General features: G+C 48.7%; 3 protein-coding genes across 10 annotated transcripts; 2 read left to right on the top strand and 1 right to left on the bottom strand.

Moving 5' to 3' along the window:
• Positions 1-1,784: 1,784 nt before the first annotated feature.
• LOC120673914 (N5-carboxyaminoimidazole ribonucleotide mutase-like) lies at positions 1,785-8,190 on the top strand. Of its 2 annotated transcripts, XM_039954956.1 has the most exons (16): positions 1,785-2,131; positions 2,232-2,447; positions 2,556-2,667; positions 2,994-3,056; positions 3,135-3,273; positions 3,463-3,518; positions 3,977-4,050; positions 4,162-4,309; positions 4,388-4,561; positions 4,705-4,792; positions 4,869-4,982; positions 5,715-5,812; positions 5,913-6,030; positions 6,398-6,492; positions 7,138-7,244; positions 7,638-8,190. In XM_039954956.1, the coding sequence occupies exons 1-16, from the start codon at positions 1,962-1,964 to the stop codon at positions 7,726-7,728; spliced, it is 1,863 nt and encodes a 620-aa protein (XP_039810890.1). In that variant the 5' UTR covers positions 1,785-1,961; the 3' UTR covers positions 7,729-8,190. The 2 variants fall into 2 exon arrangements, with proteins under 2 accessions (XP_039810890.1, XP_039810891.1); XM_039954957.1 differs by lacking the exons at positions 1,785-2,131; positions 2,232-2,447; positions 2,556-2,667; ... (6 more) ...; positions 4,705-4,792; positions 4,869-4,982 and adding an exon at positions 5,374-5,393.
• A 3,188-nt stretch (positions 8,191-11,378) lies between these two features.
• LOC120672952 lies at positions 11,379-12,003 on the top strand. The gene is made up of 2 exons (XM_039953591.1): positions 11,379-11,387; positions 11,440-12,003. Exons 1-2 carry the CDS (start codon positions 11,379-11,381, stop codon positions 12,001-12,003), a joined length of 573 nt encoding a protein of 190 aa, XP_039809525.1.
• Positions 12,004-16,551: 4,548 nt separating this feature from the next.
• On the bottom strand, positions 16,552-23,981 carry LOC120676166 (arabinogalactan protein 1-like). Of its 7 annotated transcripts, none has more exons than XM_039957391.1 (4): positions 23,639-23,981; positions 23,058-23,131; positions 16,898-16,972; positions 16,552-16,772 (listed from the first exon to the last, which is right to left on the bottom strand). In XM_039957391.1, exons 1-4 carry the CDS (start codon positions 23,650-23,652, stop codon positions 16,672-16,674), a joined length of 264 nt encoding a protein of 87 aa, XP_039813325.1. In that variant the 5' UTR covers positions 23,653-23,981; the 3' UTR covers positions 16,552-16,671. The 7 variants fall into 7 exon arrangements, 3 of the variants coding, with proteins under 3 accessions (XP_039813325.1, XP_039813323.1, XP_039813324.1); XR_005675698.1 differs by having other exon boundaries at positions 16,570-16,786; positions 16,898-16,986; positions 23,731-23,979; XR_005675699.1 differs by having other exon boundaries at positions 16,570-16,786; positions 23,731-23,979.
• Positions 23,982-25,564: the final 1,583 nt, after the last annotated feature.

The raw sequence follows: 25,564 nt of genomic DNA, 5'->3' as shown, positions 1-25,564 counted from the left end.
AGAATTACGAGCAAGAACGAGGGTTTTCTCTAGAACGCCAAGAACTTCGATTTGATTGGACTCGTGATTCCAGGGGTTGTAGCACTAGGCTAGATGTATTAGAGTCACTTCAAAGAGTCACGAAATCATCAAGAACCAAGCCATCAACTCGTGCTCATGAATCGACAAAAAAAAAATCGAATTTCAAACAAATGAGGCTCAAGATGAACGAAATCGAAGTGAATTCAAAACCCCGGAGGGCACAAGGAGGGAAGGGCCTCCTTTCCCAATCAATCTCAGTACAAAAACTCAAAATCCCATGGTTCAACTTCTACTCCTAGAAAAGAGAGGGAGAGAACAGAGAGAGGGACAGAGGGGGTGCCTGGAGGAGATGAGAGTGGCGTCTGGTTCCTTGGCTCCAGGGGCAGGTGTGTTGGCTGCCCTCCTCTCTATTTTAACCCCACTAACTCTCTAGAATAAAGACTAAAATACCCCTAAACTTAACTAGACACTAGAAACCCCGTAGGGGCAAAACTGGAAAAGATACATTGGACTCATCCGACGGCCGAGGTTCTTTCTTCGACTCGAAGCCTTCTCCGCGATGCCGCCATGTCGATGAAGATCCGGTTCACGGTTTTGGGGGGTCCACGAAACTCGGGTAGGTGGCCGGTTTTGAGAAAACCGCCAAAACTCTACGCACGGAAAGATTCCTGCCTCCACACCGTGGCCCTAGACGCCGTTTCTGCCTCGGCCTTCTGACGGCCCTAGACGCCGCCCGCCGCCCGTCACCTCCTCGCCCGCAGCGAGGCCCTAGACGACGTCGACGCCCGTTGCCTCCGTCAGTCCCGAGACCGATGACCTTGCCTACACGACTTGGCGTCTTCAACCGCCGTCCGCCTCCTTGGTTTTGTGGCGCAAACTAAGAAACCTGCCTTCCGTCGCCGCTTGCGCCCTCGATCCAGGAGTGGACGCCACAGCTGCCGCCCGGCACGAGCTCCGGTCCCGGCTGCCCTTCACCGCCGTCCACCGCACGGTCCATCGCCCATAGCACCTCCACGGCAGCTCTCCGTCGACACTTGACGCCCGTGTACCTGCAACCAAAGACCAAGCGCACGATCACACCGCACGGTTGACAATTTACTCATCACAAGCAGGATAGAGTACTCCACATTCCTCACAAGACTAATGCTATTTGAGGCCCGTCTGGTCCTCTACTCTCTCTGTGTGTTCTCGTGAGACGAAGTCTAGAAGAGTGTACTCCTAAGTTAGTAGAATTCAAGATGAAACAGAGCATACAAATTGATAAATCAAACAAGAAATTTAAATATCACACTACAAACCTCTTATTTTAAATAACTCCGATAGATTCTCTGAACAACCTTTGTCTCAAATTTAAAGGGTTAAACAAAAAAGTTGCACTCCAACAGACCTCCCACGAGACCCTCTTTTTATTTTTTGTTTGAGAGCACGAGACTCTCCAACTGAGGAAGACTTTCAAATCCACTCCTCCACCCTTCACTCCTAGATGTTCTCTAGAGAGCTCTCCATTACAAAATTAGAATTAAAAACAGTTGCTAAAGCAAATTTGGAAGCCTCAACAAAATAGAAGTAGCTCCATTTAACATTTAGAAGATCTGATTTAGGGAATATTGCTGAAGTTGTTTTTTCAAGAAAAAAAAGCAAGAATGCTGTACTTGAGAAATTTAGAAGATCTGATTTAGGGAATTCTGCACTTTGAAATCACCCAGAAATTTATAGATTCTGCGTCGCGCGTGGGAATCCAAAGAGCCCGTTGTTGCGTTGCGTAGCGTCGCGAGCGGCGGCCACGCCCATCAAAAAGCAACCTATCGCTTTCCGCGCCGCCGCCGCCGCCGCCGCCGCGCCCGCGACCGACCGTCCCTCACCTCAGTCCCCCCCGCACCTGTCCCCCCTCCTAAACCCCTGCTAGAACCCTAGCCACCGGCCCGCCTCCGCCAGGGAGCATGCGCGCCAGGCTCCTCAGCGCCCCGTCCGCCGCCGCCTCCTCCTCCCTCCCCTCCGCGGGCGTCCGCCCGCGCCGCGCGTTCTGGAGGCCCCGGGCCCCCGCCGCCGCGACGCCGCTCTCGCTGCCCGCCCGAGCCTCCATGCAGCCCGCCGCGCCCCTGCCCGAACGGTGAGTGGAGTCCCTCTGTATCGCACCAATTCGCGCCGAGGGCGGTCGATGGCTGGTACGTGTGGGCGCGTGATGTGATGATGCTCGTGTTGTGTTCCAGGCAGGGCGGCCTGCCGGTGCACGGCGTGTCCAACACGGTGGTCGGGGTGCTGGGGGGCGGCCAGCTGGGGAAGATGCTCTGCCAGGCGGCGAGCCAGATGGGGATTAAGATGGTTATCCTGGATCCCCTCCAGGGCTGCCCGGCGAGCTCTGTTTGCCACGAGCACGTCGTGGGGAGCTTCAGCGACGGCGACGCGGTCCGGGAGTTTGCCAAGAGGTACGCGAAAGCTGCAATCCTAGTACACTTGTTGTTTGGAGGTCGTATCTTATGCAGCGTTGGTGAACTGCCGTGATTCATCCATTTTGATTCTTCTTCTTCTGCTAGGTGTGGGGTCCTAACAGTGGAGATTGAGCATGTTGATGCCGCAACACTTGAGAAGCTGGAAGAACAGGGTTTTGATTGCGAGCCTAAAGCCTCTACAATCATGATTATTCAGGCAAACTTTACCTGATTCTGCCAACCATCTGTTCATTTTTACTGCTTTGATATTTAAGCTCTTCAGAGATGAAAAATATAATTGCAGCTACACATTCAACTGATTTGTGCTATGCAAACTGTGAATGCTCTAGCAAATTATTATTGGTTCAACAATCTCTTGATCATTTCCAGAACCAGTCGTATAAAACAATGTAGTTAGTTTTCGTTTCAGTAGTAGGTTCTATCTCCTGGAATTCGTTCTCTTCAGGATATCCGTTTGAAGAACTTCATCTATCTGAACATGCAATGTTTGATTTACTGATAGTTCCATACACCCAATTGCAGGACAAGTACAGGCAGAAAAAGCATTTCTCAAAATTTGGGATCCCTTTGCCTGACTTCATGGAAGTAATGCACAAACTTCTAACCAGTTAATTTTATTTGAGCTTGGACTGTCACTATATAATTTGTAGTTTTGATTTGTAGGTAGATACTTTGCACAGTATAGAGGAAGCAGGGGAAAGGTTTGGCTATCCTCTAATGGTAAAAAGCAAGAGGTTAGCATATGATGGTCGAGGCAATGCAGTCGCCCAAAAGAAAGAGGATCTATCTTCTGTTGTTGCTTGTAAGGGATTTAGGTTTCTTCTTTGAAATCTAAAAGCTGCACTGTTTCTTTGTTTGAAACTGTTTACTACTTTTGAAAATTAGCTTATTTGGGATGCTAGTTTTGTGTCCTTGATTAGCCATTAATCTGAGGTCCATAGACTCCATACTTTTAAATTTATTGTTCCTTGGTATTCTTACTTTTTTGTAGCATTGGGTGGGTTTGAGCATGGATTGTATGTCGAGCGATGGACTCCTTTCGTGAAGGTTAGTTAAAATTCAGTTTTATTTGGTCACGTAAAAAATTGAACTCTTTGGTTGTCAATATTTTGATGATATCCTGCAGCTATTTTGATTATTTTATCCTGCTTGATCCTAATGGTGCAACTCCTGTATGTTTGGTAAAATTGAACCTCTTATTTTTTGGCCCTCCTTTTGTATTGAAAGATCCGATATAGCTATTTCTCAAACCATGCTAACTCCCTGGCAGTACCATGGTGGTTTCTGCATATGCACATTATTCTTGGTGCCTGTTCTCGCTGTTCCATAAGTGTTTTTTTTAACTGAAACCGTGGGGCAAAAGCCCCCTGGATGTGTTCTGCAAGTTAGCCAGAAGATATTTGTTTGCTGAAAAATAAAATGTCTACAACTTTTGTTGTTTTTTGTGCACCATAAGGTACTTATGGTAATTACTTTTTGTTGATTTTGTTGTCCTTTCGGTTTAGGAGCTTTCTGTTATTGTGGCAAGGAGCAGAGATGGTTCTACAGTCTGCTATCCTGTTGTTGAAACCATACACAAGTAAGATGTTCTTTTGTAATGATAATTTGCCATTTTTTCTTGCTACCTTTCGTTTGCAGTTTGCTCTGTCATTTTGAGTTTTCGAACAACACGTTTTTTTGGAACTTCCAGGGATAACATCTGTCATATTGTCGAAGCTCCTGCTGAGGTATCAGCCAAAATAAAGAAGTCAGCTACTGATGTGGCTGAAAAAGCTATCAAATCATTAGAAGGTGCTGGTGTGTTTGCTGTAGAGTTATTTTTAACAGAAGATGATGAGGTTTGTTGGTTCACCTATCTTTATTTCATAATTTAATCCTCCTGGAGCATTGTTGACATTATTCTCGACATTCACTAGATCTTATTGAACGAGGTAGCCCCTAGGCCTCACAACAGCGGGCATCACACAATTGAGTCATGTTACACCTCACAATACGAGCAGCACTTACGTGCCATTCTTGGAATTCCACTTGGTGATCCTTCAATGAAAGCACCTGCTGCAATAATGTACAACATCCTGGGAGAGGATGAGGTAGTTGATTCCATATTCTTTTGTGTTCACTTATCATTACATTTTGGACTATATTGAATATTGATTAGGTTACAATTGGTTACCTTGGCAGGTCTCGAAGTTTTCTTATTGTAGTAATATGTTGGACTTTGGTTGTGCTATAGGGTGAAGCAGGATTCTTTTTGGCTCATCAGCTAATTGAGAGGGCATTAAATATTCCAGGTGCATCAGTTCATTGGTATGCAAAACCAGGTGAGTTCAATCAACACAGTCAACTCCTACAATGTTAACAAGTCAGAAAGTGATGTTTAGAAATGTGTTCTTTCAGAGATGCGAAAGCAAAGAAAGATGGGTCACATTACAATCGTGGGACCTTCAAAGGCGAGTGTAAAATCACGCCTGGACAAGTTGCTGCAAAGGGACACGTATGACCCCAAGAAAGGTATTACGTTCACTGTTAAAAGGTATCATTTCCAGCCTATTAGGGCTCATGTGATGGAGGAAGGATGAGCACTAAACCTCCCAAGGGCTGGCACACTTTTCACGCGGGGTACTTGTTCACATATGGTATAGAGTACCATGCTACTGTTCTCGCCCGGCCCAGGGTGGGCTTGTTACATTAGCGATTAGATTCAGTCAGATTGATTTATTATTTCCCTTAATACTAGAGATAGGTTTCTTAAGGGTACACCCCTTGCTGTCATTGACACACATGCCAGTGAGATACAGATAGCAAATAAGATATGGCAATTTTTTGCAGTGTCTGGTAAGGAATAGCCCTTTCTTGAAAGGTCAAGTCATCTCCATTTATACATGGATGGGCTTAGATCCCTGGCAATATAAATGTTCGTAGGTGATTCTCTTGTATCCCTGCCATTGTGGTGTGCCCTTTGATCGTCAGCATGGTTACATTTCTTGGGTAGGCCATCTAAAGGATGCCCATGATGCAAATGACTCATTTGAATTAACGCGCATGTACGCAGAAAACCTTTAGAACACTTGCTGTTATTGTTTAATCTTGCACCATGTAATTTCTTTGCTGGTTATACTTGGCATCGTGAATTCTTCATGCTTTCTTGTGCCATTTCCATATTCCTTTATTTTTGGAAAAATCTTATACATTTTCATTCTAGTTGATTGAAGGAGTGCTGAAACAATGTAAACTTTATTGCAGCTAGCCCTCGTGTTTCTATAATAATGGGGTCTGATTCTGATCTTAATGTAATGAAAGATGCTGAGGTGATATTAAAAAAATTTAACATACCTGTTGAGGTATGATTTCTGCAACCATTCTCTTTCCAAGATAACCTGCTTTTCATACCTAGTCGAGTTTGATGAAGATGTAAATATGATGGATATCTGAATATTGCAGACTACAATTGTTTCAGCACATCGTACACCAGAGCGGATGTATGATTTTGCTAAGTCTGCATATGGCAGGGGTATTGAGGTCATAATTGCTGGCGCAGGCGGAGCAGCTCACTTACCAGGCAAGTATCAGTTGACAGAAAAACACACCCATGAATTCACCATGATAATTTGTTTTAATTTTCAAGGTCAAATCCCGTGTCTTTTGGTATATACTTCTTTTTCTTATTCTGGCAATTAGATATAGACAATATTTTAATTCTTCAATATTCTACTGCATTTTCTTAGAACTAAGTAATGTGGAAGGGTGGTATATAGCCGGAGCATTTCATTATTTTATATAACACCAATTGTCAATTATGTTATGTGCTGGAGAGTCTGAAACATAGTATTTCTGGATGAAATGGGTTTAACATTAAACTGTTGACCTCCATATGCATAAAGCTCACGGTTTGTCATTATAAATCAGATATAACCATGTTGTTGCAGGGATGGTAGCTTCATTGACTTCTCTTCCAGTAATTGGAGTACCCGTCAAGACTCAGTCGCTTTCAGGACTTGATTCCCTCCTATCTATTGTCCAAGTTAGTGTGTTAAACAGTTCTTTTATTTAAGATTCAAACTGAAGTTTGTGACATAGAGATTTGATAATCGTAGCTGAACTTCAGTGCACACTCTTCTCATACGTTCAGATGCTTTACGTTTGCATTTTGTATTGTACTATTATCTGAATTCTTCCATTTAAGATCTGATTTTTGAGGTTTTAGCTTTGCATTTACCATTTCTCAACGCGGCCGCGAATTTTCTGTTCTAATGCAAGCGTAGAATGTTGGCCGCTGCATTCTGAAACATGTCTTTCTGCTCGGGACTTCACCTCACAATGAAAGTCATTACAATTTTCAAGCCTGATACTTTCTTTTGCAGACTTCGACAGCACCATTTACTTTTATCGCATCCTTTTGAGTGATGTTTGGCATCTTGCAGCTAGGCGCTCACAGGCCTCAATAGATCAAATGACACCTAACTACCTAAGTGTGTCAGCATGCTAATGAATAACATTACAGAGCACCCACATAAATGAAACACCAGTTTAGTTAAATTTCTGTTGATCATATAGTTCTATAGAACGATTAGTTTTGTCATCATCTTTGTGCATGGTTGTCCTTAGTTTTTCACCACTTATTTCTTATGGATGAAATTGATTGTTGATATTCTTACCACTTCCACAGATGCCAAAAGGTATTCCTGTTGCGACTGTTGCTATTGGGAATGCTGAAAATGCAGGCTTGCTGGCAGTTAAGATTCTGGCGAAAAGAGATCCTGAGCTTACGGATAAGTATGATTGTTTGTTAGTATTGTTATTTGCATGCAAATTTGTTAGTATTGGGCTATAGTCTATAGATAGTATGATTTTCAGTTGATCAAGTTACCAAACACCGCCAAAAGGTAATCAGCATAATCAAGAAAATAGGCCAGTTAATTGTATTGGTCATTGGTTTTAAAGAACAGTATTAAAAATTGTGAATGCTGCCTGCATTCAGATGAAAGGCTGTATCCACTCGAAATTGGCAACAACTTGATGATTCTGCATTTGTTTACTGTCCGGGGTTTCTCGAACCACCCTTTTCCGAATCCTATCTAAAACTTGGTTTAATGTGCACCGAGTAAGCAGTCATTGCTCCCTTCGATGCTGTTACGCTATACCATTATGACCTGTTATTTCTTGCAGGGTGCTTAAATACCAGGACGATCTGCGGGACATGGTCTTGGAGAAAGCAGAAAGGCTTGAGAACGTAGGCTGGGAGGAATATCTGAAGTGAAAGGCGCGAGGACCAGGGTTCCAAGGAACATAGTCGACGGCTCAATTCTGGTGGCATTCTCTTGCTAGTTATGCTATCTTCAGAACTTGTCCACCCGTCAGGGAGTGGCTTTCGTAACAGAACGTGTGACGGCTTTATAGAGGGAAAAAATGGTTGGGGCCTTGGGGGTGAAGCTCAAAGTACGGCGCCCGACTGTACCTAGCAATATATTACTTCCTTCCTGCCCAAGGAGAGTGTCCGTTGCACAGGCGTTCGGTAGTGCGGCTGCGAGCCTGCGGCTGCAGGCTGCAGCCAGCCAGAAGCTGCTACATTGTTGCAGCTGGGCGGTGCGGCTGTAGCTGGCGAAATTTGGGTGTTTTCAGTGATCAAGTTTTTCTTGTATGTAATTACAAAACCATAAATAAGCACCAATGACCGACAGCTCCCAATTACCGGTATGGGTCAAGTTCCACAGTTTGATTACACGGCTATCTTTCAATTACCCTCATCATCAATACAGCAATCAGTCAGGTCAATCTCCTTAAGAAGGGAGCACAGAGACATAAAGACACGTGCACGTGTTATTGCTATTTTTGTGTGAGAGGCGTGCTACATTTTTTCCATGCAGGTACATGCATGATTTAGGTAAACCGCTGCATGCATGATTAGAAAATGAGATTTAGCACAGTTCAATGATTTTCGGATCTGCATGCATGCATGCATGCAAGATAATTGAGCACAGATATTTTTTATGTTTAAGATGGATTTAATCCTTGAAAATTCAATGGCTCAGATTCAATTGAACGCTTACCTCTTAAGAGGTAAATGGAGTAACATAGCAGTGCCCTTAACAAATAAAACTTGCCCGAAATGTTCAGACAGGAAATCTCGATCGAGTTCCAATCCAGGGCGCACAGAACGAACTATCGAAATGAGGTGGGGGAAAACAATGCATGGACGATGGTTCATTTCAGGACATCATCATTATCCCGATCCACCTCGCAAAGATGCAGGTGTTGGCACACTTGCAGCCTATCAGCGATGTAATTAGGCTACTAGATTATTGTACTTTTGCGCTTTTGTGACATTACTTTCCAACTACTGGCCGGCTGCATTGGCGTTATCTCTTGAATGTCCGGGCAGTGTTACTAGCAACTGGCCATTTGTCATGGTGATGGTGATGATAGAGGCAGCTGCGTTGGATATGTAACCTTGTTCTCTTTTGCTCCACGAGTACGTTGTACACAAGCAATGAAGCAAGCCTAACAAATTTCACGCGAAATTAAAGTCTGGTTGTTTGTGACATCACATAATAGTAGCCCTGTGTTTTTCAGACTGAAAGCAAAAAGATTACAGCAAAATAAGCCATAGTACTGAAAGCAAAAAGATTACAGCAAAATGAGAAGCGTCAGCGGAGTCCTGTGCCGGGAGTCGATATATATGATGATGATGGTGCCACAGGAGAGCTTCTTCCCTCAGAGCAGATTTCAGGCGACTGATAGTGTTGGCTTCACAGCAGATTTGGCTTTAAACTTTGGGAGAAACACACAGACCCTCACCTCACCTGCACAACCCTAGTTTAGTTTATTGCAGAGTATTGGCTTTGACAGTGGTTTAATCTTGCAGTGACGACATATGGAGTTGATTAGTACTAGTTCATTATCTAGGAGTCACTTTATATCATATCAGGCGCACATATATTTATATATATCTATATACATGTGCCAAACAGGACTATATATATCCATTAGCATATATAAAGTGATCAATTAATTTAGCTACCTTTGCTAGCTGCTCCATTGTGGGCGAAGTGCACGTGTTATGGCGCGCCTGACATTATTACTTTATTATATACTCCCTCCGTTCTAAAATATAGGTCGTTTTGATTTTTTTAGATTTATATTATTTGCTATGTATCTAGATATAACATATGTCTATGTACATAGCAAAATATATGAATCTAGAAAAATCAAAACGACCTATATTTTAGAACGGAAGGAGTACTATATTATTGCTACGCACCACAGTCTCGTTGCTGCCCATTCAATTCCGGCGATTGATGGATCGAGTGTGGACGCGACCTTTACATCTTTATCTCGCTCGCGTAGGCTGCACGGGAGCATCGTGCAGCGCTGCTTGCTCTATTTGAGTACTTCATTTACCCTCGGACAGTGATTGATCGGTGCTGATAGATCTATCGATTATTCGGAAAGAGAGCAGCAATTACAAGAGTGTGGCTGGATGCAAGCTAGTCTAGCTAACCTAGCCACTTGTAACATATAAGCCACGTCACAAATATATATACACATTTTTTTTCTTATTAGATCGATATCCTTGTCATGCAAGTATATATGGACGATAGTTTAGCAAAATGATGTATACATATATATGCTTGATAAGTTGATATCCCTGTTTTTAAAAATATTTTAAAACTATGTTTAATCTTGATTAAACTCTAAACTTTGGCCTAGCGTTGCGTTTAATCACAGTGTCGTTTAATCACAAAAGAAGTTTAATCTACATTTAATCACAAAAAACTCTAAACCATAGACTAGCGTTCACCTAGCGTCTAGTGTTTTTTAAAACCTTGGTTGATATATATGTCATATTTAGTAATAAACCTCGTGGCGCGATCATTAGTTATTAGCAAGATCCTGATCTTTTTACGCCTTTTGCAAGATTCATGCATGATTGCCCATAACTCTATAGCTACTACTAGAGTACTAGCTCGTGTGAAGTGTCTAGTGCGATGGAAACAGCAGCTGCAGCCTGCGGGCTATAGTTTGTGCGTGGGATGCATGAATCCGATCCTACGAGCTTTGCTTTGCGGCGCCAGTTGGGGGTGTTAGACAGTGATGCATACTCATAAACTGGAGATCCTGTTGTTTCCCTCTACCAAAGATTTCTCTTTCACATGCAAGATAGATGTTGCCCTGGATTAGCAGAAGCTGGCCGCATCCTCGTCTGCAAATTTCTTCTGTGGTGCAACTAGCTTGGAGCAAAAGTTGGAAAAAGGCCATCCAAGTTGTGCTTCCTTTGGGCACTACTTGTGAGCAAACACCACCAATATGCATGCCATCTAATAAGCCTATAAATATGATGTAGGATAGCATCCTGGCACCATATACAGCTTCCATCCTTGAAACAACAATCATCTAGACCGAAACAAGCGAAATCCAGCCTGCGGGGCAAAGGTAAATTCTATCTTCATTCTCTCTTACTTTCTGTCACAGAACGTGCAGCATAAAATTAAACCCTAGTTGAACACCGATGTGTATCAAGCTAGATGAGTGATTGTCAGTGACTCGTCTGCAAACGTACTTGCATAATAAATATCATTATAGTTTCTCTGTAATTTGGGGCACACATAAGATGATAAGACACTGTTTTCAAAAAAACATGATAAGACACAGGAGGAAGCATACATCATGAAGCCAAATTGAGGGGTTTTTTTAAGAATTTATAAGACGCATGCATATGATCATTATATTGCATAATTGCAGAGTAATTGCTGAATTTACGAATGAAACAAGGTGAGAGCAAAGCAAGCACGGCAATGATCATCAGTTTAGCCTTCCTTTCTAGCAGTAGTATATATGTTTCGGAGCGGCAAAAAATATCAGAGTCGTTTGTGTTTGGAATTTCGAGCTTTTTTCTGGAATTTGGCGTAGATGAAATGGGTAAACACAGAAAATTTGATACTATGTAAACTCTTCATTTTTTGTATTTCAGATGGAGAGCCAAGATCTTCGACGGGCCTGCTCGGAAATCGCAAACAAGCTGGAGAAACTCGTCACGGCGGGCGCTACGACCAGCAACCCACGCCCCGACGCCGCCGCGATCACCTCCGCGGCCAAGGCTGCCGCCGGCTCCGATCAGCCGGGGGCGGTGGAGACGGTGCGCTGCGCGTGCTGCGGCGTGGGCGAGGACTGCACGGCGTCGTACATCCGCGGCGTGCGCGCGTCCTTCTGCGGCGACTGGCTGTGCGGGCTGTGCGCGGAGGCCGTGAAGGAGCGCGCGCGCCGCGACCCGGTCGGCGGCGTGGCGGCGGCGCTGGGCGCCCACGAGGCGGAGTGCAGGGACTTCAACGCGACCACGAGGCTGAACCCGACGCTGTCCCTGGCCGGGTCCATGCGGCGCATCGCGCGCAGGAGCCTGGACCGGAGGACGGCGTCGTGCCAGGAGCGCGGCAGCGCGCCGGCGTCCAGGGCGGCGGCGCTGGCGAGGTCCGCCAGCTGCGACCCGTGGTTCATGGCCAACGTGATGGGCGAAGCTTCCGGGGACCGGCGCAGATGATCGATCGCGCTCACGGCCGGGGATAATGCCCCGCCGGCGGCGAGCATGCGTCCCGCCTTCCAAGTTGTTACCCATCTATGGGCCTTGGCCCTTTGCCAGATATTCCTCCTACCTTGGTTTGTATGAATTTCATGTTGATGCTTGAATGTACATATGGGGCACGGGCATACATCTACACTTTGTTTGCCGATGCTCCTTTGAAGAGATAAATCCATGGTATTGTGCAACGCCAAATTACTCGCACTATCAATCATTCACTCACCCGAGTAAATAACTCACAATTATCTTTTGCTCTATGCTTTCTTTCCACTTACGAGTGTTTGATTTGTACAGTGTAATAAAAAAATTTAGCTATTAAAACAGACTCTTTTTTTTAAGATGAAAAGAACCAGAGCTATAGAAAATAATATAAATGAAAACGTACACCCCAAATGCTCATTAGCATTCAATGGCCCAGAAGTAGCCAACACCCACCACTATTTCCTACACAGGCTCCAACGGAAGTCTGGGCACCGCGCAGCGCGGTTTTTTCTTTTTTATATTTTAAAAAAATCAAAATTTCAAAAATATATGTCCGTTTTGAAATATTTCAAAACTACCCCGGTCGCCTCCCCATAGGGCGACATGCCCTAATTGTAATTTTTTTTCTTCAAATTTGCAACGAGGTCCCTGACAAAAAAAATGAAGGGGGCCTGTCGTCCCCCCTCGGGCGACCGATGGGCCCCGCCCACAGGCGCGACAGGGGGGCCTGTCGCCCCCCGGGCGACCGGGGCTCCCTCCCCTATATAAGCATTCTACCCCATTCCCACCTCATTTGAGCCCAAAAATTCCACCAAAAATCCAGAAAAAAAGAGAGGTGAGGAGAAGGGAAGCGGCGAAGTCCTGCCGGATTCCGCACTTGCGATCTGCAGGTTAGTTGATCCTGACGAAGACATTGGTGCTATAGTGTGGTGCGCCAAATGACAAACAATGATTTAAATAATGCACATATCGTATACCAAATCGATGCGTGAAAATATAGGTATTGTCATAATTCTATTGTCTTATGCTGCAATATCAATAAGATACTGTCATAATTCTATTCTAATGCATATAATTTTTTTAAAAACAAGTCTGTAATAGTACTCAAATTGTAATACTAAACGAGTGTTCTAAAGCACCAAATCTAATTCAGCTAATCCGCTAATTAAATTAAATTGTTATACAATATCAACGGATTCATACGGAAATTACCGATAGATCACAAGTGCGGAATTCGGCAAAGCTTCGCCGTTTTTCTTCTCCTCACCCCTCTCTTTTTTTCTGAATTTTTAGTCTCAAATGACAAGAGAATAACGGCCATGGCTTATATAGGGGGGAGGGACCCTATCGCCCCTGGGGTGGGCGACAGGCCCCTGTCGCCCGTTGGGGGGGGGCGACATGCCCCCTTGCATTTTTTTTTGGCAGGGATCTCGTTGCAAATTTGAAGAAAAAAAATTACAATTATGGCCTGTCGCCCTATGGAGGGCGACCGGGAGTAGTTTTGAAATATTTCAAAACAGACATATATTTTTAAAATTTTGATTTTTTTAAATATAAAAAAGAAAAAACCGCCCGAGCAGCTCGCCCAGTAGCCCACGCCCTTGAGCACGGCCTGCACAAGAAGCCCAGCCCAATAGCCCACGCCCTCGCTCAGTTATGAGCAGGCTGTGCTCAAAGACGTTATGAGCGGTGAATATTTTGCAGAACATATATATTGAATAATATTATAGGTAACTGAAAATATACAACTACTTTTTCAATTAAAATTTTTCATGGATTCAAATTTAATTAGAAAATTGGGAGCGCGGCAGTCGTTTATTGGTTGCGGTCCCCTCTCGCGCAGCGATATATAAAGAGAAAGGGAGCTGTCAGGGCACATCGTCCAAAAAATATCATGCCACTAAACCCTCATAGTAAACCCTAGCTCTACCCGATCTAGGAGTAGCATAAATTTTGACTGTTAATTACTAGTATTAAATGAAGGCAGTTTGTAAAATAAACTCCACAACCCCTGCGCTAATTTGCGAGATGAATCTAATGAGGTCTTTGACCGCACGATTAGATGATAGTGTACTGTAGCATTACTGTAGTCAATCATCAATTAATTATCGTCATTAGATTCATCGCAAAAAGTTACACCCATTTCTAAAAAAATTTTACAAACAAAATTCGTTTAGTATTTCATACATTGAAGATTTTTTTATTGCGCTACTTGTGCTACTCTCATCCAAACAAAACCCTCGAGAGGTGCTGAAGCAAAAGGAACCCGCCTACCTCTTCCCCAACTAAGCTGCCACCTCGTCACCACCTCGACGGCAGCGCCATGGCAGTGTCGGGTGGCAACAACTCTAGCAAAGTATTTCCTTGCTTTTCTTTACTCTGTGTGCCGTCTTCCATGCCTCTAGTGGTGTGCTGGGCAACTTGTGGGCCGTTGAATGCTGAACGGCTCCTGGTTGTTTCTGTGATGTATTCATATATACGTGCTTGATTATTATAAAAAGAGGCCCTTCAAAAATAGAGTCTGTTTTACAGCTAAGGCCCTGTTTAGTTGGAATGTAAATTTTTTTCAAAAGAATCTTGCTAATTTGAAGTACTAAATGAAGTCTATTTATAAAATTTTTACACAATGGGTTGTAAATCGCGAGACGAATCTAATGATGCTAATTAATCCATGATTAGAGGATGGTTACTGTAGCATCACTGTTGTAAATCATAGATTAAGTAGGCTCATTAGATTCGTCTCGCGATTTACAGCCCATCCATGTAAAAAGTTTTGTAAATAGACTTCATTTAGTACTCCATACATGTGTCGAAACATTCGATGTGACGTTTTTTTTTGCGTTTACGAGATTTATAGAGTGGGAACTAAACAAGACCTAAGTGGCAAATGATCTCTTGGAAGGCACGGAGCAGAAAGAAGCTAGTGTTGTGAGTTACTAGTCTGAGTGACAGCCCAAGTAACATGTCCTTGTGTTGCAAGACCTCGCTGACACACCTTGCAACTGACGTGAGGTCACCGGTCACGCATTTCGTCGAACACCACGCTCAGCCTTGGACGCCACGCGCGGCGCCCAGGATTCATCCTCTCGTGCCCCCCACGACGTGTTCCTGCAGCAGCCGTTTCCCTGCGCCGCTTAGCCAGCTCCGTCGCGACGATTAGCAGCAGCATGAGAAGGCAGTTCCGCCGGGGCAGGGCGTCTCGAGCTCGTCGCAAGGACACGCCATCGGAATGCGTGTGGATTTTCCACAGGTGCCGCCCAGGGCAGGTAGATTTTCTACCGTCGATGCTGCTTCAAGGATCGTGCAAGTTGATGGGTGGGGAGGAAGATGGTCCGACCACTTTATCTTGGTCCCCACTTCAGTGCATGGTTGAGCCTTTTTCACCAGGCACAAACGGAGCTAACAAGGCACTGAAGCCGTTCTTTTTTTTTTTGTTGGTTATGCATATGTGTTATCATGGGGATCGGATTTGTAGTGAGGCAGATATCAAGACTATTCAAAAGTTCATTCTGGTAGTGCTTCACTCAATGATATGGTGCAGAAAGTTTGGGATCGATTCAACTAAAAGATGAATGCACAATTGCACATCAAGTTCTATTCTTAGAAGATTGGTGAGTTCAATTTATTATACGCTCATATTGATTGTCACTTCGAAATAAAATTATTTTCCTGTGCAAACAATCATGGAACCTGCTGCTGATATTGTGATTAGAGATGTAGTTGAGAACAAAAATAGTACTGAAGCAGATGAAGTACAAGATGGCGGATGTGGGAATGAATTTGCATAACCTACAAATTACAATTCAGTACAGAAGCTTACCTTTTTGTAATTTCTACAGATCATGTAGCCTACGATTCAATAGCTTGTGACTTTGAACCAGTTCTAGATTGCGGAATGCTTGGAAAAACTGTAAGAAAACTCATGATGTTTTCTTATTACCTTAGCTGTAACGTTTTGGCTGCGCTACGATTTTTAGCACCAAATTGGAGTTGTTCTAGGTCTTGATATTCACATGTATTGTTCATGGATTGGAGCTGGTGACGAGTTGATCTTTTTTTTGCATGTTGGTTCCTTGTGTAGTTGTTTATATATTTTGGGCCACCCTTTGGTCTAATACCGCAACTTAGCCTTAGCTGGTTGGTACCCGTACACATATTTGATGCTAGCAAGCCATTGCTACTTAAAGATTTACATTTCCTTGTAAACGGAAACTTTTGTAGAATGTAAACTAAAAATATACTGACCTACACAGCTATTGGCGTGCTAGAATCGTTGACAATGGGCAAGGTAATGTGCTAATAGACCACAAATTTGATTACACAAGGTCATAGAGTTTTTTTTTTGAAAGATTACAAGGTCATAGAGTTAGACGGCATCTTGTGTTTCATGTCTGGTACCATTAGTAGGCTGATGGTATAATAAACATGTACAAGCTTTCCTAGGCAACCCAGAAGGTATTACCGATGGAAGCCTTTTTTTTTAATAATCCCGATGGAACCCTTATTGAAATTAAGATATAAGCCACATGGTGAAGGAGCTGCCAGTACTCAAATTAATATTCATCTCATTGCTCAAAGTTTTTTGGTTCCATATTCCAATAAGAGTAGGTGTACACAGGATGACAGGGGTCAAGCAGCAGGAACTAGTTACAAAAGTCTTTGTTGTTGTGAACCAAACTTAAGAAGACCACAGATACATAGAGTAGGACAGAATTCCTCCGCCTGTGTTAGAACCAGATGACCATGACCTGTTAGGGTCCAACTAAAGACAGAGTATCAATATAATCATATTGCAATATTCTGCTGTCATAACTCGTACTTTTCAGTTACACCAGATGCAAATTCAACTAATGGTTGTAGCCCCATGTCTTACCAAAGTTAAGAAGACCACAGATACATAGAGTAGGACATAATTCCTCCGCCTGTGTTAGAACCAGATGACCATGACCTGTTAGGGTCCAACTAAAGACAGAGCATCAATATAATCATATTGCAATATTCTGGCGTGCAGCTGTTGAAACACAAACATATCAGTATGTGCTGCTATGAGTTAATGGTACAGATGAGAAGCATCAGAAGAATAGCATCATCGATCTCAGTTGTTATTGAAGGGATAAGTCCTGTGTACCCTTGGTCTTTGTAGGACAACATCTAGCAGGACAGCATCTAGCTTTTAGTTCTTTTGACTAGCATCTTAGTCCTTGCTGCGCAGTGGTCTTACTGCAGCACTACAGAGCATCTAGGACAGCAGTCAGTTAGCATCTCTAGGACATCAGTCAGTTAGCATCTTAGACTAGCCCTTGGTTTATGTTTTGGCTGCCCTGCAGCCCCTTGTATAAGAGTGTGGCTACCCCTCCCGTTGGAGGGCATGGCATTGTGTGTGACTGTGAATAAAAAACCTCAGAAAATTGCCCCAACACTGAGCGTCATCCTCTCAGCTCAATGAGAGTGAAAATTGAGCTTCTAACATCTGGTATCAGAGCCGTACTTTCCTGTAGACTGGATATCTCTTGTTCCTCTCCTTCCCAAGCAACCCAGCCACTCCCAGCAGCAGCTAGCGCAACAGCAGCTTGTGCAGCAGCAGCAGCAGCACCGGCTGCCTCTCCTTCTCTGTTCCCTTCCCCCTCTCCACGCAGCAGCCCCTTGGAGGCGCGTCATGTCCGATGCACCGTCTCAGCGCTCGGTCGCCTCGAGCGCACGGCGTCAGCGAGACGCCGAGCTCGCCGCGGCAGAGAAGCGCAGGCGAGCAACGGCTCAAGCCGCTGCAACAGCGGCGAGGGCGGCCAGACTGGCTGCAGCGGAGCTGGCGGTGGCCAGGGCGGAGGTGGAAGCAGAGGAGGCGGAAGATGCAGCGCGTGCGGTGGAGGTTGAGGTTGAGACCTTGCGCGGCAGCCTCAGCGGCTCCATCGCCGGCGACACCACCACCAACGGGGACCTTGAGGAGCCGGAGAGGGAGAGTGCACGGAAGTGGACCGCGCGGTGGGCAGCAGCCCACCCCGGCGGCGGCGGTGGCCTGGAGAGCGTCGCGTCCGGCGGCGAGCTGGAGGGCGGCGCGCCCGACGGCGGCCCAGGGGCCAGCGCGCCCGCGCTCCTGGCGGCGGCGCGCAGGGAGGTGGCGGCGCACCTGGCAGGGGCGCGTGCAGTGGCGCCCCCAGCTACCATGGCCTCCAGGCGGTGGTCCGGGACGTTGGTCCCAGTGGCGGGTGGCCAACCCTCACCAAGTCCAACTACGTACTCGACTGCGGTGATGAGGATGAGGCTCCAGGTGCGGCACATATGGGATGCCGTCCAGTACAACGACATCGACTACGATGAGGACCGTCGGGCGCTGGATGCGCTCATCGCCGCAGTCCCTCCCGAGATGCAGTTCTCGCTTTCGCAGAAGGAGACTGCCGAGGAGGCTTGGGACGCCATTACTGTAGCTCGCACCGGCAGCGCCCGCGCCCGCAAGTCCACATTGTAGGTGCTTCGCACGGAGTGGGAGAACCTGGCCTTCAAGCCAGGTGAAGACGTCGACGACTTTGCTCTCCGTCTTAACACTGTTGCAGAAGATGGTGACGTTCGGCGGCGACACCTACGGCGAGGAGAGAGCTGTCAAGAAGCTCTTCCGGTGCATCCCCGAGAGGTACAGGCAAACCGCTCGCTCGATCGAGTCTCTATTGGATCTCTCCACCATGACGATCGAGGAGGCGATTGGTCGCCTCAAGGTCATCGACAGCGACGAGCCACAACCTCCCTCGGGAGGTATCTCCATTGGCGGGAAGCTCCACCTCACTCAGGAGCAGTGGGAGGCCTGGCGCGGTGACAGGAAGAAGGGGGAGCCCTCTTCCTCGACTGGTGGCCGCAAGCGCGGCAAGCCGCGCAGAGGGCGCGGAGGTGCCCAGGCCGGAGCCTGAGGGCGCGCCGAGGGCGGCGCCCGCGGAGGCGCCCAGGGTGGCACCGCCGATAGGCCCTGGGCACCACGAGATGACGCTTGCCACACGTGTGGCAGGCCCGGCCACTGGGCCAAGGACTGCCCACAACGGAGGCGTGGGGCCCAAGCCCACGTCGCGAAGGCCCAGCTGGATGACGAGGCGGCTCTGTTCCTGCTTCACGGGGCCATGGAGGTGCACCCGGCGGCACCGTCCGCCACCACCCTACTCCACCTCGACGAGCAGCGTGCCCGAGTCCTCCTCGGCAACGGCTCCGACGACGACAGGATCGATGGATGGTACCTCGACTCCGGTGCCACGCACCACATGACTAGGCGGCGGGAGTTCTTCTCCGACCTGGACACCAACGTAGGTGGCTCCGTCAGGTTTGGGGACTCCTCCGCCGTGGAGATCAAGGGCGTGGGCTTTGTGATCTTCATCGCCAAGTCCGGAGAGCATCGGATGCTCACCGGAGTCTACTACATCCCGGCACTGTGGAACTCCATCATCAGCCTTGGGCAACTTGATGAGAGCGGCTCACGCGTGGTGATCGACAGCGGGGTCCTCCGCATCTGGGACCATCGTCGCCAGCTTTTCGCTAGGGTGGTTCGAGGAAAGAACTGCCTCTACATCCTCCACGTCGGGGTGGCCCAGCCTCTTTGTCTTGCAGCTCGCAGGGACGATGAGGCATGTCAGTGGCACGAGCGCTTTAGGCACCTCCACTTTGAGGGCCTGAAGCGGCTCGGCGCCAAGGAGATGGTGCGAGGCCTCCCGTGCCTTGACCACGTGGAGCAGCTCTGCGACATCTGCGTGCTAACGAAACAGAGGCGCACCCGTTCCCCCAGCAGGCGAGCTTCCGAGCCAAGGAGCGGCTCGAGCTCGTGCACGGGGACTTGTGTGGTCTGGTGACACTGGCCACACCAGGAGGACGGCACTACTTCTTGCTGCTCATCGACGATCTCTCCCGCTACATGTGGGTGATAATCCTCGGCAGCAAGGGAGAAGCTGCGGACGTCACAGGCGCGCTCAGGCTGCTGCGGAGGCGGAGAGCGGCCGCAAGTTGCGCGTGCTGTGCACCGACAACGGCAGCGAGTTCACGGCGGCCGAGTTCGTGGCGTACTGCGCGGATGAGGGCATCCAGCGCCACTAATCCGCGTCGTATAGCCCACAGCAGAACGGCGTCGTCAAGCGGCACAACCAGATGGTTGTGGGGATGGTCCGGGCCCTTCTCAAGTAGAGGGGGATGCTGGCCATCTTCTGGGGAGAGGCGGTGGTGATGGCCGTCTACATCCTCAACCGCTCGCCCACCAAGGCACTCGACGGCATGACACCGTATGAGGCTTGGCATGGGTGTAAGCCGACGGTCTCCCACCTGCGGGTCTTCGGCTGCATCGCGTTTGCCAAGAAGCTTGGCCACATCGGCAAGCTCGATGACAGGAACACTCCGGGAGTGTTCATCGGCTACGCGGAGGGCTCGAAGGCCTACCGCGTTCTCGACCTGGAGACACAGCGCGTGCGCACGGCGCGCGACGTTGTGTTCGACAAAGGGCAAAGATGGGCGTGGGACAAGGCGGTGGACGACAGCTCGGCTCCGACGTACGACGACTTCACCGTCGAGTACGTCCACTTCGAGGGAGCTGGGGCCTGGGGGAGTAGGCAGCTCTTCTTCCCCGAGCATGCCTACCTCGGTCCCCAAGCCTCCACCAACTCCGGCGCCTGCTACACCGGCGGCACCACGCTCTCCAGCCACGACTCCGGCTGCGCCGAGTTCCTCGGCTGCACCACCACAGTCGGCGACGCCACGCACTCCAGCACCGACAGCCACTACTCCGGGCACGTCTACTCCAGCTCCTGCTCATGCTGAGCACAGCCTGGTGGAGTTCGCTACTCCGCTCTCTCACGACGAGGAGCGCATCGACGCGTACCACAACGGGGAGCTGTTGTGGTACCGCACGATGGAGGACCTTCTCGGCGATCAGCCGACGCCTGGTCTGATGCCTCACGACCTAGAGGCGCAGTTGCGCCTCGTGTGCGATGATGGCGAGCCTCGGTCTTTCGCAGAGGCCGAGGGACATGTGGCATGGCGTGCCGCGATGCAGTCAGAGATGGATACGGTTGTGAAGAACCGCACCTGGGAGCTTTCCGATCTCCCTTGCGGTCACCGTGCGATCACCCTTAAGTGGGTGTTCAAGCTGAAGAGGGATGAAGCCGGCGCCATCGTCAAGCACAAGGCTCGCCTGGTGGCACGAGGTTTCGTGCAGCGAGATGGGGTCGACTTCGACGATGCCTTTGCTCCCGTGGCACGGATGGAGTCCGTGCGACTTCTCCTTGCGCTGGCTGCCCAGGAGGGCTGGTGCGTCCATCACATGGATATCAAGTTGGCGTTGAGAAAGTTGGCGTTTCTCAACGGCGACTTGAAGGAGGAGGTCTACGTGCCCCAGCCGCCGGGGTTTGCGATCCCCGGCAAGGAGGGTAAGGTGCTACGTCTGCGTAAGGCCCTCTATGGCTTGCGACAGGCCCCGAGGGCGTGGAACGCCAAGCTGGACTCCACGCTCAAGGGGATGGGCTTCGAGCAAAGCCCGCACGAGGCGGCCATCTACCGGCGGGGCAATGGCGGCAATGCCCTGCTGGTGGGTGTCTACGTCGACGACTTGGTGATCACCGGCACCAAGGATGCGGAGGTGGCGGCGTTCAAGGAGGAGATGAAGGCCACCTTCCAGATGAGCGACCCGGGGCCTCGCTCCTTCTACCTGGGGATCGAGGTGCACCAGGACGACTCCGGAATCACACTTCGACAGACCACCTACGCCAAGCGCGTCGTTGAGCTAGCTGGGCTCACCGACTGCAACCCAGCCCTCACTCCGATGGAGGAGCGGCTGAAGCTGAGCCGTGACAGCACGGCGGAGGAGGTGAACGCTACGCAGTACCGACGCCTTGTGGGTAGCCTCCGCTACCTTGCCCACACACGACCGGACTTGGCGTTCTCCGTCGGCTACGTTAGTCGGTTCATGCAGTGACCGACGATGGAGCACCAGCAGGCCGTGAAGAGGATCATCCGCTATATTGCAGGGACTCTCGACCATGGTCTCCACTACCCGAGGTGCCCTGGGGCGGCACACTTCGTCGGGTACAGGGACAGCGACCACGCCGGCGACATCGACACCAGCAAGAGCACGAGTGGGATCCTCTTCTTCCTCGGCGAGTGCCTCGTTAGCTGGCAGTCGGTCAAGCAGCAGGTGGTGGCCTTGTCCAGCTGCGAGGCCGAGTACATAGCGGCCTCCACCGCGTCAACTCAGGCGCTCTGGCTTGCTCGACTGCTTAGTGATCTCCTTGGCAGAGACACTGAAGCGGTGGAGCTTAGAGTGGACAGCAAGTCCGCTCTGGCTCTAGCGAAGAACCCCGTTTTCCACGAACGGAGCAAGCACATCCGGGTGAGGTATCACTTCATCCGAGGCTGCTTGGAGGAAGGAAGCATCAAGGCGGGCTACATCAACACCAAAGATCAGCTTGCGGATCTGCTCACCAAGCCCCTTGGAAGGATCAAGTTCCTTGAGCTTTGCTCTAGGACCGGGATGGTCCAACCCTCCCACAAGATGACGCACAAGACTTAGGGGGAGAATGAAGGGATAAGTCCTGTGTACCCTTGGTCTTTGGAGGACAGCATCTAGCTTTTATTCTTTTGACTAGCATCTTAGTCCTTGCTGCGCAGTGGTCTTGCTGCAGCACTACAGAGCATCTAGGACAGCAGTCAGTTAGCATCTCTAGGACAGCAGTCAGTTAGCATCTTAGACTAGTCCTTGGTTTATGTTTTGGCTGCCCTGCAGCCCCTTGTATAAGAGTGTGGCCATCCCTCCCGTTGGAAGGCATGACATTATGTGTGTGTGAATGAAAAACCCCAGAAAATTGCCCCAACACTGAGTGTCATCCTCTCAGCTCAGTGAGAGTGAAAATTGAGCTTCTAACTGTTATTGCTTCCACTTTGACATTTGCGTCTTCCTGTAGTGTGTTCCTAAGGCATTGTTCATAATCTGTACCAAATATATGAGCACACTATTAGCAGCAGAAGCTTTTTTCTAACAAGCACATTAAAGTGCTGCCAAATGAAAGTAAGTAATAGCTAACCTTTTAGCTGGCCGGGCTGCAGTATAGGTAATGGCATTGGCAAGATCCCCGTCTCATAATTGCCATCCAAGCTCCTGAAACACAAGCATGTCATTTTGTGCTAAAATGTATAAAGATTCTGCAGTCTTATTTTTCAGAAATGTGCCTTCATCAAACTCATTTGTAATTAGTTCGATTTCATCAATTCCTTGGCAACAGTTCGGATATTGGCTAGACAGGTTGGGAGCACAATAGATAGCCCCATACATTGACGATTTTTATTACTTTTGTAGTAGGTACATTCCATCAGATTGAGTTTTTTTTAGTTGGCAAAATTAATATTGTGCAGTTCATACTATTTGAAGAACTATCTACAGTAAATCTAAAAGCATAAGTGATGCCTACCACCCATACTGAATAAAATGTTGTTTCCAAGTTAATTATACCAACAACTGAAGAGATCAAAGCAGTAAAACCTAGCAGTCCAACATACAAACACACCAAAATCACTACCGGGCCAAACATTGAACACCAACCAAACGAAGATTGAATAAACACAGAATCGTCAGATGCATGACGAACCAGACTAAACACAAACTGACCTGACCAACAACATTTTTTGGCAAAGAATTTACGTGAAATCTCTGCGCGGAAACAGTGGAACACCACAATGCCCGAGGAAATCTGACTGTACCAAGCGTTGATGACTCCCAGGCAGAGCGCTGGTGCACCTCGGTGGCAGCAAGCTTGAAGAGCAACCCCTGAACCACAGCTACAGTGATGCTTGCCCTGGCCGGTGAGGAGTTCGATTGGGCAGATCAGGGATCCATGTTTTGGAGGGAGAGGGGAGAAGAGCGGAAGAGGAAAAGATGGGAGGGGATCAGAGATTGGGACGGCAAGCGAGCTATCGAGGAAGGAAAGACATGTGGGTCCGTGAGCGTCAGAGATTCCTGCCTGGCGCGTGGCCTTTTTTTCTTTTTTTTTAATAATATGTATCTGTAATACTGGGTAAAGAAAACATACGGGTAAAGATACGCACGTAGAGGATACAGGGACAGCTATCCAAGTCAAACAACACAAAAGACCCTGAAAAAAATTACAACCACACCCCTGGATCCCTCGCGAACCACCAGCGGTCGAGCTTCTCGTCGCCAGTCACCACCGCCGTCGAAGAAGACGAGCACCCCCATGAGCTAAAGAAATGCCATCGCACATCAGCTTTTGTTGGAGTCCAAATAGAAGAAGCCTTCGGCGGTGTGGCGCGTGCCCTTGGTGAGGCAGAACGGCGAGGGCGAAGGCATCCATTCCACTAAAATAAAATTCCTCCAGCTCTGGCACGAATCTCGAGATTTGACATCGACGGTAAAAAGTTTACCTGCCCCAGCCGGTACCGCCGGGATACATTTGCCCCCATCGAAAATCCAGGACGAGCGTCCGGGCCATCGGAATCCGCCGCCAGTGCCGTGGAGCGACGCTCGCGAGAGGTCCGGTCAGCGCGTCATCGAGGGAGGCGGATCCCCTGGCCGAAGGCGGGGCGGGTGCGCAGGGCGGCGGCGAGCGAGGAAGGACTAGAAGAACAGCAGGAGTCTCCTTTTGTAGCTTCGTGGCCAATCTCAACCGTACAAAGTCCGATCTGACGGTTTATAGGGACCCAGGGGTGGACCCCTGAGGTCGCCGTCTCACCGGAGGACCGCCGCGTCACGGCCGTTGCTCGCGCGCTCGCCTCACTTCCCGCGTAATGGATGCGAGGTATTTCCAGGCCGATCTCGACCGTGCAATCTCGATCTGACGGTTTGTAGGGACCCAGGGACGGACGGTATTTCATTTACCGTCCACACCTGGGGTCGTTGCCTCGCCGCATGTCGCCGTGTCCCGGCCGTTCTCCGCGCGCTCGCCTCACCGGCGGCCTTGAAGATCTGGCATCGCTCCCGGTGTGAACTGAACCGGCGGGGAGAAGGGCTTCCTCGACCGCTGAACGCTGATCGCCAGCCAGAGACGTGCGCCGTGGGTCGCAGCAAGCTCCGAGGCCAGACCTTGTGCCGATGCCGTAGGCTGTGCCTGGATGCGAGGCTGCTGCATCGTGTTCCCCGATAGGATGATTTGATTCGGTTCCAGCGGCGGCGGCTGTTCGCCGAGCTTGTGCCTGGCTTGCTATCAAGGGTCGATGTCCAACTCCAATGCCAGCCAATGTCTCCGCTTGTTTTGAGTTCTGGCACAGCATTGGCTCTTATGGCTACTCCGAGAAGGACAAGCATGCGAAGCAGGCGCATGTTCTCGGGAGGAACTGCAGCTCGCCGGAGCTCTTACTCGCCGCGGCTGCGTTCTTCGGAGGTGCCGCGGCTCGCCGGAGGTCAGCTTAATGCGCCGTCCGTGGCAAAGCGAGGAAGGAGAGACAGAGGGGGTGTTCCTCCTGGACGCAGTTATCTACGTAGATCCTGGCCGCACGTGGCCGATCCAACCGCCATGGAGAACCCAGGGTGGACGGTATTTCATTTACCGTCCACCCCCGGCCGCTATTTCATCCGCAG

Source organism: Panicum virgatum, chromosome 5N (assembly GCF_016808335.1).
Source record: "Panicum virgatum strain AP13 chromosome 5N, P.virgatum_v5, whole genome shotgun sequence".
NCBI classification, from domain to species: Eukaryota; Viridiplantae; Streptophyta; class Magnoliopsida; order Poales; family Poaceae; genus Panicum; species Panicum virgatum.
Note: the sequence above shows the minus strand (reverse complement) of the source record. Positions and strands in the feature narration are given on the sequence as shown.

What these genes read in the sequence shown, in the direction of transcription:
- LOC120676166 (XM_039957389.1), bottom strand. Translation starts at nt 18,327, where the DNA reads ATGTCGTTGTACTGGACGGCATCCCATATGTGCCGCACCTGGAGCCTC.
- LOC120673914 (XM_039954956.1), top strand. Translation starts at nt 1,962, where the DNA reads ATGCGCGCCAGGCTCCTCAGCGCCCCGTCCGCCGCCGCCTCCTCCTCC. An exon ending in GCCGCGCCCCTGCCCGAACG is followed by an intron (nt 2,132 to 2,231) that starts GTGAGTGGAGTC and finishes GTTGTGTTCCAG; the next exon opens with GCAGGGCGGCCTGCCGGTGC. An exon ending in GATGGACTCCTTTCGTGAAG is followed by an intron (nt 3,519 to 3,976) that starts GTTAGTTAAAAT and finishes CTTTCGGTTTAG; the next exon opens with GAGCTTTCTGTTATTGTGGC.